This window comes from Apodemus sylvaticus, chromosome 17, assembly GCF_947179515.1.
Source record: "Apodemus sylvaticus chromosome 17, mApoSyl1.1, whole genome shotgun sequence".
Lineage (NCBI taxonomy): Eukaryota > Metazoa > Chordata > Mammalia > Rodentia > Muridae > Apodemus > Apodemus sylvaticus.
Window position 1 is genome coordinate 71,648,098 of NC_067488.1, and position 15,337 is coordinate 71,663,434.

At 42.0% G+C, this 15,337-nt stretch overlaps 1 protein-coding gene and 1 pseudogene across 1 annotated transcript; both read right to left on the reverse strand.

The window, feature by feature from the left end:
• LOC127668093 (olfactory receptor 8S1) lies at positions 1-936 on the reverse strand. The gene has a single exon (XM_052161528.1). It carries the CDS (start codon positions 934-936, stop codon positions 1-3), a length of 936 nt encoding a protein of 311 aa, XP_052017488.1.
• Positions 937-6,163: 5,227 nt separating this feature from the next.
• On the reverse strand, positions 6,164-6,629 carry LOC127667402 (40S ribosomal protein S10-like; annotated as a pseudogene).
• Between the last annotated feature and the right edge of the window lie 8,708 nt (positions 6,630-15,337).

Consider the following 15,337-nt stretch of genomic DNA (forward strand, 5'->3'; position numbering starts at 1 on the left):
TCACTCCAAGCATCGCAGGCACTTCCCCAAAGTCCTTTTCACAGCGGCCTTCACCTCCTGGTTCTTCAGGCTGTAGATGAGGGGATTCAACATGGGCGTGACTGCGCTGTACTGCACGGAAGAGAGCAAATCCAGAGAAGAACCAGACGTGGGCATAAGATAACGAACCAAGCCCGACCCAAAAAACAAGACCACCGCTATGAGGTGAGAAGAGCAGGTGTTAAACGCCTTGCTTCTCCCCGTGGTGGATTTCATGCTCAGCACGGTGGACACAATGCGGGCGTAAGAAAAGAAGATTGGGAGAAAGGTTCCCAGCCCATGCAGCAGGGTGGAACAGATCAAGATGTCGACGTTGATGGAGATATCAGAGCAAGACAGAGGAAAGAGAGAGGGCAGCTCACACGTGTAGTGGTGTATGGTGTAGGCCTCGCAGAAGTCCAGGTTCACAGCCAAGAGCACAATGACTATGGAACTGAGAGAGGCCAGGCCCCATGAGAGCAGAACCAGCTTCAGACAGAGCTCGCTGCTCATCATCTGCCCATAGAGTAGCGGGTGGCAGACAGCAGCATAGCGGTCGTACGCCATCATTGAAAGAAGAAAGGCTTCGGTTCCTGCGGTGATGAACACGAAAAAGACCTGAGCCAGGCAGCCCTCTACTGAGATGGTTTTCTTCGCAGACAGGAGGTCCTTCAGCAGCTTCGGTACCGTGACGGACGAGAAGCACAGATCCAGAAAGGACAGGTTGCTTAGGAAGAAGTACATGGGAGTGTGGAGGTGGGAGTCAGCCCTGATCACCACCAGCAGCATCAGGTTCCCCGTCATGGTGAGGATGTAAATCCCCAGGAACAGCACGAAAAGTAGAGCCTGGATCAGGGGGTCGTCAGAGAGCCCGGTGAGAACGAACTCCGTGATGACGCTGTGGTTGCTCCAGGCCATTTGTGGAGGGCACGTCCTTAAGATAAAGCAGAAAGAGATGCCATCCCTAATGACTGTCACCTGTCCTTTGGATCTAGTTCATCCCCCTGCTTTGCCTGGACTTCTGCTCAGGCATCTTAGCGCTGCTCTCGCCTGTGTCTCTGTGGAAGTTTCAGATCCCTGTTAGGTCATCATTGATTTCAGGTCACGGTGTTCACAAGTTTCTAGGGAATTCTAGCTGTTCCTTATTGGCATTTACAGGAAAAGTGAGTGTTTCTGCATCCTCCGCTTACTCAGAGACTTAGCTTCTACTGCACTCTTCGCAGTTCAGAATTTTAAAGATGTGTAGTACATATTTGCAGAGACTATTCTCTCTCTCCCCCTCTCTCCCCACCTTTTGTTCAAAGTCATTCAATGGCTCATCACCAGGGCCAATTCCACTAAGTACAGTGGGCACAGTTCCTGGGGTTACCACCTTTCAATGGCAGGTGAAAATGTATTTCTATAAGATTAGAAGAAGATGGGGCTGGAGAGATGGCTTAGCGGTTAAGAGCACTGACTGCTCTTCTGAAGGTCCTGAGTTCAAATCCCAGCAACCACATGGTGGCTCACAACCATCTGCAATGAGATCTGATGCCCTCTTCTGGGGTGTCCGAAGACAGCTACAGTGTACTTACATATAATAATAAATAAATCTTTGGGTTAAGAAAAAAAGATTAGAAGAAGATGGGTGTGGTGGTGAAGACTTAGAGCTTAGCACTTTAGAAACTGAGGCAGGAGGATTGCTATGAGTTCCAGGCCACTTTGGGCTAATTTCAGGTACAAAATAAAATATTACCTAAAAAAAAAAAAGAAAGAAACCATGGGTATAATATGGGTATAATGAGACTATTTTTAGTTATCTTTATGACAATGTAATCATAAAATATATATTAAGTTTTTATGGAAAAGCAGCTGGTGTGTACGGAAGTCCAGTGACCTTGTAGACAGCACATTTTACTTCAGCAGCAGAGCCTCACCCAGGACATGTCCTCAGCCATTGTGTCAGCTGATTTCAAAGAAAATCTGAATCTGTAAGAATAGCTAGGCACTTTTTATGCACAGGAAACAGAGTCTCCCTATCTCCTATTTTTTCTGTGAGAATTTTGTTACCCAAGGATATTTTTGTAATGTCAGTGTGGCAACTTGTAAAAGAACAAATTAATGATACAATTTTCCTTTGGTTGTCAACTCAATGTCTAGCTTGGATCACAGTGACAAGCTATGATTTCTTACTGTGATATGCATCTACCTTTAATCTTTTAGCCATTTTCGTTATTTTTGATGTAAAAAGATTTGCTTCTGCCGGGCAGTGGTGGCACGCACCTTTAATCCCAGCACTCAGGAGGCAAAGGCAGGTGGATTTCTGAGTTCGAGGCAGCCTGGTCTACAGAGTGAGTTCCAGGACTGCCAGGGCTACACAGAGAAACCCTGTCTTGGAAAAAACAAAACAAAACAAAACAACCAAACAAAAAAGATTTGCTTCTTTCTTTGTCATTACACTTGCCTTTTCTACCACTTTATTTTTTGTTTTTTTCTCTACCACTTTAAATATATCCTCCTTTTAATTTTTACAAATCGAAACTTCCATGGGTTTCCCAATGCTATCTAAAAGACTATTTAAAAAAATAGCCTATCCTGGTGACTTCCGTCTTCAGCTCCCAATTTCTCTCACTTTACTCTTAGCCTGAACTATGTCTCCTCTTCCTGTGGCAAACATATATTTCCATTTCCATCTCTAGACGGTGATACAGACCACAGTATAACAGCAGTCTCCACACATCACCTTCTTTCCACTTCACAGGCACTCATTCCATGACATTTCAGACCAGACCCCTCGTGCGGCTCCGGAAGACCCCACTCTCTGATGCCCAGCAGAAGTCTTGCTGATCTTGTCAGAGCTCCTGAATGTTAAGGGTGCCCCGTCAGCAGAGTGCATCCTGCAAACCACCCAAGCCCTCTGCTTTGGAGAGGCTTCCAACAGTACATCATAAAACTTTTATTATTTTCTCTTAAACATCTCTTACTTAAATGCTGAGTCCATGAGGGCTAAGAGTCCTGATAATGGCGATATTAAAAATAAATTTAAACCCAATCATGGACTGTGTAAGTGAGTCATCTTGAGTCCTGGATCACTTGCCCCTTGTAATCTGATTTACCAATATTCCATTTCTGTTTGGTTTCTGTAATCAGTTTCTATGGTATATGCCTGCATTTAAAAAAAAGTTTTGTTTATTTATTCAGGCTGCTGCGATTGCAATACTTACATCCTTGCCAGGAATCTTTAAACAGGTGACAACTCACCAAGAGAAGCTTATTTCTGATACAGTAACAATTCTACCTACCCAAGCCTCAGCCCATCTTAGAGCCAAGTCTACCTCACCCATGTGCCTGGACAAACACCTACCTTCGTGTTCTGGGAGGTTGAGAGCTCAGAGCCAATAAGAGGAAACACAGGCAGCTGGGGAAGTTACTTTTGAGGATTCTGTAGAAAGGAAGTAGTAAACGCCATTGAAAGCAAATACTTTGAAATCTGTGTGAACTAGTCAAATGGGAGACGTTTTCTACAAAGATGGGGATATTTCAAGGTATCTGCACATGAAGCTATCCTGAAAATCTCTTCTGTTCTGTTTCTTTTTAAAAGGGGCCTCAGCGTAGGATAGGAGGATCAGGCTCCTGTGTGTCCCCGGAGGATCTTTTCCCGCCCATCTCTGTATCTACATTTTGTATGTGATCGAAGCTACCTCTCTCCTTTGATTTTCAAGATATTACAAGGATGTGAGAGAAAAAGTGGCATTCTCACGCTCGCTGCTTTTAGACATTATTGGAATAAAGAGCCGAGGGAGGGGCTAGGTGTGAGCCACAAGACAGACGGCAGAGAGCGGGTCCTGGGGGAGGAGGCCTAACATTTGGACCGTGGGGACATGGGGAATTAGCACAGGGGTGGACAGCAGAGCTGGCAGCAGGAAGGGTTGTTTTCTGAGCTGTCCTCTTCTCACAGACTCACCTACATACTCACGCTATTTGCAGCATGCCTGTGGTGAGCATATTTGAGGGTTATTTCAGTAACAGCAAAGGTTTAGTGTAGTTTCCCTACCTGGAGATCTGGGCAAGCCGGAACGTGCGAAGCGCTAACAGTCAGCATCTATTTCTATACATTTACTGCATTGTGGGCATCTGCTTCCTTTAATCTTTGCACACTCTGGAGTGAGAGGGTTTATGCCCAGTCTTTAAGGCATTAAGGGATAAATAAGGGGTAAATAAAGACCTTTCTGATAAGGTATTTAAGGCAGTGGGTATAAATACTCTATTTAGGAAACACGGGAACTTTTGGGTCCCCGGCTGAGGAGATGATCTGCCAGGGAGTTGGAAGTGCTCATCTGTCGCTCAGACATCAAGGATGCCCAGAGGAGGACCAGGATGAACCGAAGGAATTATAAGGTCGGGGAGCACAACGGGGCGGGGGACAGTTAGCAGCAGAATTAAAACACAGAAAACACGAGGCACAGGGAAAGCAGAGACTGCCCGCTTACCATTCTCTTGGCTTCTCGGAGGAAGCAGTTGCACGCATTCTCTTTCTTATCATGATAGACATTTCACAGGGAAAAAGATTTGTTGGATATAATCACAATCATAGGAGTCTGACTCTGTATAGAAGACAGGCACTCTCTTTGATGTCAATGAACACAAGACACTAGAGAAATATAAACTCAGAAACTGTTGGTTACCTCACAGAACCACGGTTGTTCTGAGTATCTCAACCTAGAGTGCCATTCTGCACCGCAGGACCCTGGAGGGAAAGACAAGGGTGTTGTCTGCGGAGCTGCTTGTATCTGGAGCAATAGGCATGCATCTCTTGCAAACTTTCCCCAGCAGTGTCGGGTGCCGCACCTGACTTCATCTGTGACTTTGGATATTCTTGGAGAAGTACTATTTAAGGAAAAAAATCCCCCTAACAGAACCAATGAGAGGGCTCTCTGCGCTGAGGCAGGTACCCGAGGGAAACTGGGCCAGAGGCGTTCCCTGGAGTCTCAGGCCAAGGCCGAGCTAGGCTTCCAGCTTCATGAGAAGTTGAGTTCGGAGGCACAGGGGACAACCGCAGGGCAATGTTTGAACCTATGAGCTAAGACAATTCCTTAAAGCCTAGAAGTCAAGTCTTATTAGTCTGGGGCTGGGCTGGAGAAAGAGAGAAAAGGAAAGGACATAAAGAAAAAGACTCAGCTGGAAAAGGGCGTTTTCTTCATGGTAGCCTGGGGTCAGAGTGCCTGATGGTCACCAAGGGGGCAGAGCTGTGACTGGCTACAGACCCCACTTTCCAGTGTGACTGAGTTTGCTGTACTATTTACTTATTTATTTTTGAATAAGAGTCTCAACTATCCCAGGATGACCTGGAACTTGCTATGTTCAAGGACAACCTTGAACTTTGGGATGATAGGCACGTGGTACCATGCCTGGTTTTACATGTTTCAGGGGACAGCGCCCAGGGCTGTGTTAACGCCAGGCTAGCGCTGTGCCAGCTGAACCATAGCTCCAAATATCCTTTATTTTTCTGTCCTGAAAGAGCTATTGAGCTTTGAATTTCATTTCAAATATATGATGTATTTTAAAAAATCACTCAGAATTCATAGTTTTTAAAATGTAAATTTATTTTTAATTTCTACTTTATGGGTATGGACCTTTTGCCTGTATGCATTATCTGTGCACTAATTCCATGTTTGGTGCCCAAGGAGGCCAGAAGAGGGTGTTGGATCTGAGGCGATTGCCTTTTGGGTGCTGGGAATTGAACCCAAGTTCATGGGAAGGACAGCCAGTAACTCTAAGCACTGAGAATCTCTCCAGTTCCACATAGAATGTATTTTTAACAGTTTGTCAGGCAGGGATAATTCTCGAATAAAAGTATCCTTGAGTTAAAAGGTGTCTAGGATAAACTTTTTACTATTTGATCAGGGAAGACTCAGTAATATCTTAATGGAGTGAATCTATAGGTAAAGGCCACGTTATTCTGAATTGAACTCAAGTGGTGCAGAAGTCAGTCAATAAAGCATTCATTTGCTCGTCCCTTTTTCAGTGAGAGGTGAGGGCAAGGTATTCCAGAACGAACAGGCCGTGGCCTTAAAACCATAAAGCTCTCATATGTACAATAAGCTTCATTTGTTTATTTACTTACTTCTTTCTTTTAAGTTTATTCACTACAACACAATCTCCAACTTCACTGAGATGGCTGACCATGTCTACAACCAAAGCCGCCTCTAATCTGGGATTCAGCTGCTGAGCCAGCCCCAGCCTCTGCTTTCTTGTCAGCTTCAGGGGGCACAGCAGGGGGGGCTCCAGGGGGAATCTTGCAGGCGGCTCACACTCTGGACCTTCGGGCCCAGGCCTGTGGGTCTTGCGATGGCTGCGGCGCAGGGTGGTGGGCACGGTCTCAGGAGGTAGGTGCAGGTAATCTTGGAGACAGTGGGTGCCCTCACTGGTAAGGTCACAGTAGAAATGTCTCCAGGCAAACTGCTCCTCCACGTAGCCTCCACGTAGACTGAGAGCCTGCACGGCCTTATTACACGAAGGCTGGGCAGATTCTCACTTGCCAGCTCCGGGTGTTTGGTCATGTGGACATCTTTCCTGGCAACCATCACGCCTTCCTTAAAGAGGAGTTCATAGGTGGCAATCCTGTTCTTAGGTAGGCATCAACCTCGAGACAGCTCTGAGATGGAGGTTGGAAAGAAGTTTACGTTTGTTTGTTTGTTTGTTTGTTTGTTTTTTGTGACAGGGTTTCTCTGTAGCCCTGGTTCCTGGAACTCATTCTGTAGACCAGGTTGGCCTTGAACTCAGAAATCCGCCTGCCTCCGCCTCCCAAGTGCTGGGATTAAAGGCGAGTGTCACCACTGCCCGACTTTTTTTTTTTTAAATGTTGTTGGGTATCCAATTTACAGACTCACACTTGCTAGGCAAATACTTTAATACTGTTGAGCTACAACCCTGGCCCTAGCATTGTCTTCAACTGTCTATCTTCAAATTCAAAGTTAAATCTAGTCTTGACTGATTCTTGAGTACCATTGGCTTGTTAGAAAAGAAACATCAGGGGACTGAAGAGTCCAGGGGATTGGCTCAGTGGCTAAGAGCACTGACTGCTCTTCCAGAGATCCTGAGTTCAATTCCCAGAAACCATATGGTGGCTCACAACCATCTGTAATGGGATTGGATGCCCTCTTCTGGTGTGTCTGAAGACAGCTACAGTGTATAATTATAAATAAAAATTAATAAAAAATTAAAAAGAAAAGATCTCAGTTCTAGAAAGCAAGCTGGTAATAAAGGCATAGAAATAGATATAACATATAAATACATATAAATATGAATTCCACGTGCTGTAATTCTGGCAGCACTTGTAACACACTCTTCTTGACTGGTGTGCTGGTTAGGCTTGTGTCAAGTTGACATATAAGAGTCATCTGAAAGGAGAGAATTCAACTGCGAAAATGTCTTCCTAAGATCTGCTGTAAGGCATGTTCTTAGTGATTTATTGGGAAGGGTTCATACTATGGTGGGTGGGGCCACCCTGGGCTGGTGGTCCTGGGTTCTATAGGAAAGCAGGCTGAGCAAGCCATGATGAGCAAGCCAGTAAGCAGCACTCCTCCGTGGCCTCTGCATCAGCTCCTGCCTGAAGGATCCTGCCTGCTTGAGCTCCAGTCCTGACTTCCTTCAGTGATATGTGCTATGGAAGTGTAAGCCAAATAAACCCTCCCCTCCCCAACTTGTGTTTTGGTCATGGTATTTTGTCGTAGCAATAGAAACACTAAGAAACTGGCATTCAGACCCAGAACATGGAGGTAAACAAAGCCAGTGCCTTTGGTGCTTCTGGAAGGCTAGGACTTGATGTTTCTTGGTGAGGATCAGAGCCACCCTGTAGACTTAGTGGGGGACAGACAAAAAAAGAGTATGGGGGGGGGCTGTGTCTTCTCAAAGCTGCAGTTTAATCCAGACCAAGTCCCTTTAGCCAATCTTTTATGTTCTTATGTAAGATTAAAAAAATATAATGCAATCAGGGCTAAAATACTTGTGGAAACACTTGATCTAATTTAACTCTGTTGACTCTAAGTTAGAAAATGAAGTGATTTAAAGTGAGACAGCTGGTGACGAGGTGATTTTCACACAGTAGGTTTCTTCTGTTTTGGGTACAGCAAACGTGAAGACTACCTACAAGGGTTTAATTTGCTAATGGGGAAAGTGCACGGGAAGGCATAATGGGTGCTTGTTCTCAGTGTTAATACTGCTCGCTAATTTAACAAGATTTGTTTTGTGAATGCATGAAACAATGGGCTCAATTTATGTTTCCTTTGAAGATAAGACAGTGCACCAAATTTATAGATTATAAATTCAGTACCAAGCAGGTGGTCACTGAATCTGTGGAGCTATGGAACAATTCCAGGAAAGCATGACCGGTGTAGAGTAAAGATGACCAAGGACAGAGTTTTGGGTGCAGCAGCATGTCACAGATGGTAGAAGTGGAAAGACAAACAGAATGGGGTGGGCTCGTCTCTGCGCTTAGGAGTGACCACCAGGAAGTACAGAAGGCAGAATGTACAGGGGAAGGAAAATGTCGCCAAGGGCCAGAGAAGGTCCTTGCAGCTCAGTTGCAGAGGTCAAGGAGCAAAGGTCCCGGCAGAACCACTTCAAGGGTCCTCTTTATAATGATGTCTTTTGTTTAAGTAAGTGTTCTCTGGCATTCTCTACCTGGCTATGTCAGTATTCATTTTCCAAGCAGCAGTAAGAAGTTAGGATGAACTGGAAAACCGTGAAGAAGGAACTGGCATGTGCTCATGGCCTGAGTTGAAACGACACTATATGGATACAGTTACCTGTTTATAATGTTGTCCTTTACCCTTGACAGTTTCCTTAAAGTCAGTGTGTCGTGATCACCATCTTTCTATCTAGCACGAATCAATAGTTTATGAACAGATGAGTGTGACTTTGAAGATAGGACATAAGGCTGAGAAGCAGAAGTGAAGAAAGATTGCTCTTTATTTTTGGAGATAGCGTCTCCCGATATAGCCCCTGAATGCACGCCTTCCCCATTTCAGCTTCTCAAGTGCTGGAGTGTAGCTGTCCTGTCCTGTCCTGTGCAGAAGACACTGTTTTCCCAGTCCTCACTGACTTCTGACTCTTGGGATCTTTCTAGTATTTCTTCAGAGATGTTCTCTGGGCTTTGGGTGGAGATGATGTAATGCAGAAGTCCCATTTATAGCTGAGCACTCCTTAGACACTTGTTATGTGCTTAGGTTAGTTGTGTCTGTTAACTACTGTACAAAGAAACATCTCTGATGAGGTCTGAAAGCTTAGCTTCATCTCTAGTGCCTATGAGCTCCCAAGCCCTGGGGTCTTGGCCCGATCTAGAGTACCAACCATGCGTTAGCTTCATCTCTGGTGCCTATGACCTCCAACGTGGATTCTTGGTCAGCTCCCAGGTCAAGGGTTCTTGGACTCTGAGACAAAGTATTTCTTAATAAATGCCCTGGCCATAGCTTTGGATCATTCCCTGACTAGCTTGTAACTTATTTAATCCATTGAAACTATTCTATGTTCTACTTGGTTAGTTACCACTCCTTGAGTCCCCGTCTTAGTCTTCCTTCTCATCCTTCAGCATCGTCTCCAGTGTCTCCCTCAAATCTCTCCTTATTCTATCCTGAGTTCAGCTACTTGGTGGTTTACTTCCATCTCCCCTGAGTTCCCAGGTGAGTCTCCCTTTTATTCTCTCACTATTCCCAGAACCTCTCTCTTCCTGCCATTGTCCCACCTCCCATTTCCTGCCTCAGCTCATTGGCCATCAGCTTTTTTATTGACAGGAGTTGCTTAGATTCTCTCTATAATTTATACCTTAAGAAAATGTGCTGGAGAGATGGTTCAGTGATTAAGAGCACTGACCGCTCTTCTGAAGGTCCTGAGTTCAAATCCCAGCAACCACATGGTGGCTCACAACCATCTGCAATGGGATCTGACTCCCTCTTCTGGGTTGTCTGAGCATATAATCAATGTATTTACATATAATAAATATTTTACATATAATAAATAAGTGTATATATTTATTATATGTAATTTACATACAATTTGTATTTATGTATAATAAAAAATTTACATATATTAAATAAATTTATTTATTTATTATATGTAATTTACATATATGTTTACATGTAATTTACATAATATATGTATATTATATGTAATTTACATATAATAAATAAATCTTAAAAAAAGGAAAAGCTTTGGAGAGTCAAACAAAAATCAAAAGACTATGAGATTGGTGACAATAGAATAGTCCCTTATTTTTTGTTTTTCTCTGGCTCATACCAGGTGGCTCTTCTGATATGAGAAAGAAATTTTGGATTTTCCCTTAGCAAGCATGTGTGGGTTTTAGAGAAGGAGAGAGAGCCATGCTCCAATCCCAGAGCCAGCTTTTAATTTTTTAATTGAATCGGGACCACATAAAGACCATTTGTCACTTTTGTCTCTAGAGGGCAGCAGAGAAGAGCTGCTGGAGGAGGGAGATACCACTTGGCCAATTTACTCTTCTTCTTGGGACGTTTTCTCTTGATGATCCGGTCTTTTTCTTCAGATGTTTCATCTGTCCAGGGCTCTCCAGCTTCTTTACTTGGATGCTTTTATTCTCCGGGAAAGATAAAAGCAAAACACTGCCCCAACCCTAACTCTGGAGGGTTCCCTTTTGGGCAGGTTATATCTTTTCTAGGGCAAAATGTTGTTTGTTTGTTTGTTTGTTTTTGGTTTTGGGGTTTTTTTGGCAACAGAAAAAGTATTATCTTTTAATTAAAATTAAAAACAATTCCTTTGAGAACTTGAAACTAAGTATACCTTAGTGTCTGTGGATAAATATACCTATATTCCTCATTCTCTTTATATAAATTGAAGGTTTAAGAGTATTTATTTTTAGATAACAAAGAACATTCATTTTGAATTTCAGCCTGCCTTCTTCAAGTGCCTTTTAAATTTATTTTATTTTTATTTTCTTTGGCTTTTAAATTTAGATAATTGTTATTCCTATGTGCCTGTCTCTACCTCCCAAGTGTTGGAATTAAAGGCATGTGCCTCCCAAGTGCTGGGATTAAAGATGCGAACCACCACCACCCAGCTATGGATATTGTATAATACTTATCCTCAAAGGGTTGTCCTGATTTAATTTCGTTCTCCATTTCCCCTTATATTTTTAATGTTAGGAGTAAACTCCCAAGTTTTTCCACATGTGTAGTCTCTCATTCGTGCTGATTTATTTTGAATTTGTTCCCTCAAAAATTTTAGTATGCTAGTCTTAATTAATCATGATGCCAATTTGTCTACTATTTCATTATTTTCAGTTGTTTTGTCTGTCTTGCCTGTATGAGCTATATAAAGTTTGATGTCCTTGCTAAGTTTTGCTAGGTTTTCCATCTCCAGTCATGCTTCCCATGACTTTTGCTATTTATCTGCTACTTAGTGGCTTTCCATTTTGACGACCATATAGCACATGTACCATAAATTGGAGAAGATAGAGATTTCCCTTTTGCTTTCCTAGTTGTTTGTCTTATAGCCAATAGTGCTGCCCTGATTTTGTGATTCGTTCCTCAGTACTGGACATTCCATCCCCTGCTCTATAGACTGACACTTTCAATTAGTTTTAGTTCATTCCATCAGCTGTTGATAAACCATCAGGAAACCGTGTGTTAGCCACGCTGTGACCATTCTGTTGGTCCCCACATTTCAATATGCTGAATATTTACCACCTGAAGAGGCCAACTGGATGCCAATATTTTGGTGAAATTATTGTTACATTTGCTCCTGCATCTACTAAACTTTACTTCAATTTCAATGCCATTTATTTAGGGTGTTTCCTGATGGCAAAAGGCAATGAGACACAATATCAGCCATTTTTCTAATCCATTCATCTATTGGTTCTAATTTTGCTTTTAAAGTTCTAATCACCCTTTTGCATTCTGAATTAGAATTTTCAGAATTAGAATTTTTAAGAGCCAAAGATTCAGTTAATATTTGTTTGATTCTGAATCTGATAGTGTTCCATGTACAGCTGTAGTCAATCTTTGCAAAAAAAAAAAATCAGTGAAGGCTTCTTTTGGGCCTTGTATAATTTTAGTAAGTGACTCAGAGATCTTTTCTGATTCTTCAACCTTGTCCCAAGCATTTAAAGCTGCTGAATGACACAGTGGCAAGGTCTGATCACCAAGCTGCCTTTGTAACTCAGCATATTGACCTTCACCCAACAACGATCTTGGGAAATATCAATACCTCCAGCCACATTTAATTGTTCCATGACTATAGATTCCCCTTTCCACCATGTTCTCCATTGTAACTGAGAATCAGCTTCCAATATTACTATTGCCAAATCTTTTTAGTCTAGTGAGATAATTCTGAGTTGTCCATGAATTTAATATCTGCTTCACATAGGGTGAATGCATATCATACGGAATGATTGCTTTCTTAAATCTCCTCAAGTCTAATATGTCTATAGTCTTCCATTTAATTTCTTTATAGCCTCAGAGGTGCTTATCATCTGGTGATACTTTTTGTATAGTAACTGGATAAACTAAGGCTTGTTTTCTAACAACCTTGGGTTGCTCCTTCTCAGTTTCTTCATGCAGTGATGCACTAGGTTCTTGCCTAAATTCCTCTGTCTGTGCTTGAGTATTTTTTTCATTTTCATTTATAAGGCTTGTACCTTATCAATCCACTTTTCATATTTGGCACAAAATACTATGGCTATTCAGGATAAAATATGAATTACCAGACATAGTAATTATAATCAGCATTATGTCAACCTTGACTATGTCATTTGTCTTTTCATCTTCTGCTTCTAGTCAAGCCATCTAAGGTAGCGCCATACAGCGCCTTGTGTTACAGTATTTCCCATTCTTGACTCTCTCCTTGAAGGCATCCCATGTGATGCCATCCCATATCATACCATATCTGATGGCTTCCCAGTTTTTCTGCTGTCCATGTGGTTTTGCCCCATGGTGGGCTCCAAATGTTGCTTTTAACAAAACCTCAATTTTCTGATTTTTACCAATGACGACTCTGGAGCCAGATGCTGGGGTAAAAGCCCACTAGCTGAGAGAGGCAGAGGAAGCCTCCAGTTGACCTTCCTCTACAGCTGATTCCCTTAAGACTCTCTCTCTCTCTCTCTCTCTCTCTCTCTCTCTCTCTCTCTCTCTCTCTCTCTCTCTCCATCCTTCTGGCTTCCTCTTACTCTTTTTGGGTTTTTCCTATATTCATTCCCTGTGGACTGGTTTCTAGCTCTGCCTCTTGATCTATGGTTGACTTTATTTAATCCTGTTTACAGTAAACAGAAAGCTCTTGGATTAAAGACCTGTGATAGGCTGAGCCACACCATACCTAGAAACAGGGTTTTTCAGTAAATAACACAATCTTGGGTTCACAGTGTGATCAAATATCCTGCAACACCCTCTTTGCTTGGTATTGTAATGGCTTAGTTGTTACTGTAATGGATTTCATTGTTCTGTTGAATGTCAGTTGGCCTGAATCTGTTTTATAAATATTGTTAAAACTTAATAGATTTTAATAAATAGACTAATCTAATAGACTTTAATAAAACACATGGTTCTTCACAATGTGATTTGGTGTCATTGTGATTTTTATATCATAAAGCTATGGCTTTATATTTTTAGAGGTAAAGTTTTCAATTATTTCTTTTATTTTTGATATTATAATATAATTACATTACTCCCTGCTCCCCTTTCCTCTGACCAAAGCCTCTCATCTTTTTGCCCTTGCATTCTTTCAAGTTCATGGCCTTTTAAATTACTTGTTGTTACACACACACACACACGCACACACACACGGAGACATCTGTGTGTGTGTATGAACATATATGTGTGTGTATATATGTGTGTGTATGTACATAGAGATTCTTAAATATAATCCGTTCAGTCTATACAATGTTCCTCATATGTAATTTTTCAGGTCTGACCACTTGTCATTGGATAACCAATTGATGTGCTCTTCCCCAGGGAAGACTGTTTCTCTGGCTTGCAGAATCCCTTAGTTGCCTGAGGTTCTTTGTGTAGAGTGCAGTCCTCACAGTCTCTCCCTCATCCATTTGTTTTCTGAAGGTAAATATTTTTATGAAAGAAAGAATGTCTTGACTTTACATTAAGCAGCTCAGGTCAAAATAATTGTTGACTTTAGTAATAATATGAATGAGATAATAATATGAGAATTTAACTCCTAATAAGAATCGGAAGGAGGTGTGGAGACATGACTTAGTAGTTAAACGTGCATACTCTCACACAATTCTTGTAGAGGACCTGGATTTCATTCTGATATTCACATCAGAGGGCTCACAACCCCCCATAACTGTAACTCCAGGAGGTCCTAATCCACATAGTTTCTATGGAACTGCATTCATGTTCCTACCCCCAACCCAATATAAACATGCATACTTGTATTAGTCAGGGTTCTCCAGAGTCAGGGTAGTCTCTACATAGTTAGGGAATTTGTTGGTGACTTACAGTCTGTAGTCTAACTCCAAACAATGGTCAGCAGCAGCTGTGAATGGAAGTTCAAGGATCTAGCAGTTGCTCAGTCCCTCAAGGCAAGCAGGCAAATAAGAGAGTGAATCTTCCTTCTTCCAATGTCCTTATGTAGGTTTCCAGCCTGGATCTGGGACTTGCTTTGGCCCAGATGACCTTAAACTCAGAGATCTCCCTGTCTTAATCTTCTGGGATTCATAGCCATTATGCCTCAAGATCTCTCTGCTAAGATCCAGGTCAGAAACTTGTTATCTCTGAGCCTCCAGATGAGGATCACAGGTGAGCCTTCCAATTCTGGATTGTAGTTCATTCCAGATATAGTCAAGTTGACAACCAGGAATAGCTACTACAATACTCATAGTTAAAAAAAAGTGAAAAAATATTATAAGAAGAATTTATCAGGTGAATATATGATTATTTCATTTAATCTACCGATTTTAAGAATCAAATGAGTAATCCATTCAACCTGGTCATGGACCACATGCAGATTAGTCATCTTTCAATGCACTTTTGGGGTTAAATGAATTAATATTTTATTTAGAATTGCTGTCCAGAATAGTCATTTGAGAATATTGATTTTTTCCCAGATTTTGAACAATAATGACTATAGCCCTGAAATGTATAAGGTTCTTCATTATTCTATTCTAGAAAAACGTAAAAAGTGTCAAAGTTAGTCATAGTAACTTGAAAAATTAGCAGTGTATCTGCTCCTTTGAACATTTTATTATTTTTATTTTACTTTATTATTTTGTGTGAAAGGTCCTTACTGTGAAACTCAGTCAGTGAGGAACTCACGATCCTTCTGCCTCAGCTTGCTCAGAGCTGAGGTTACAGGCGGGCAC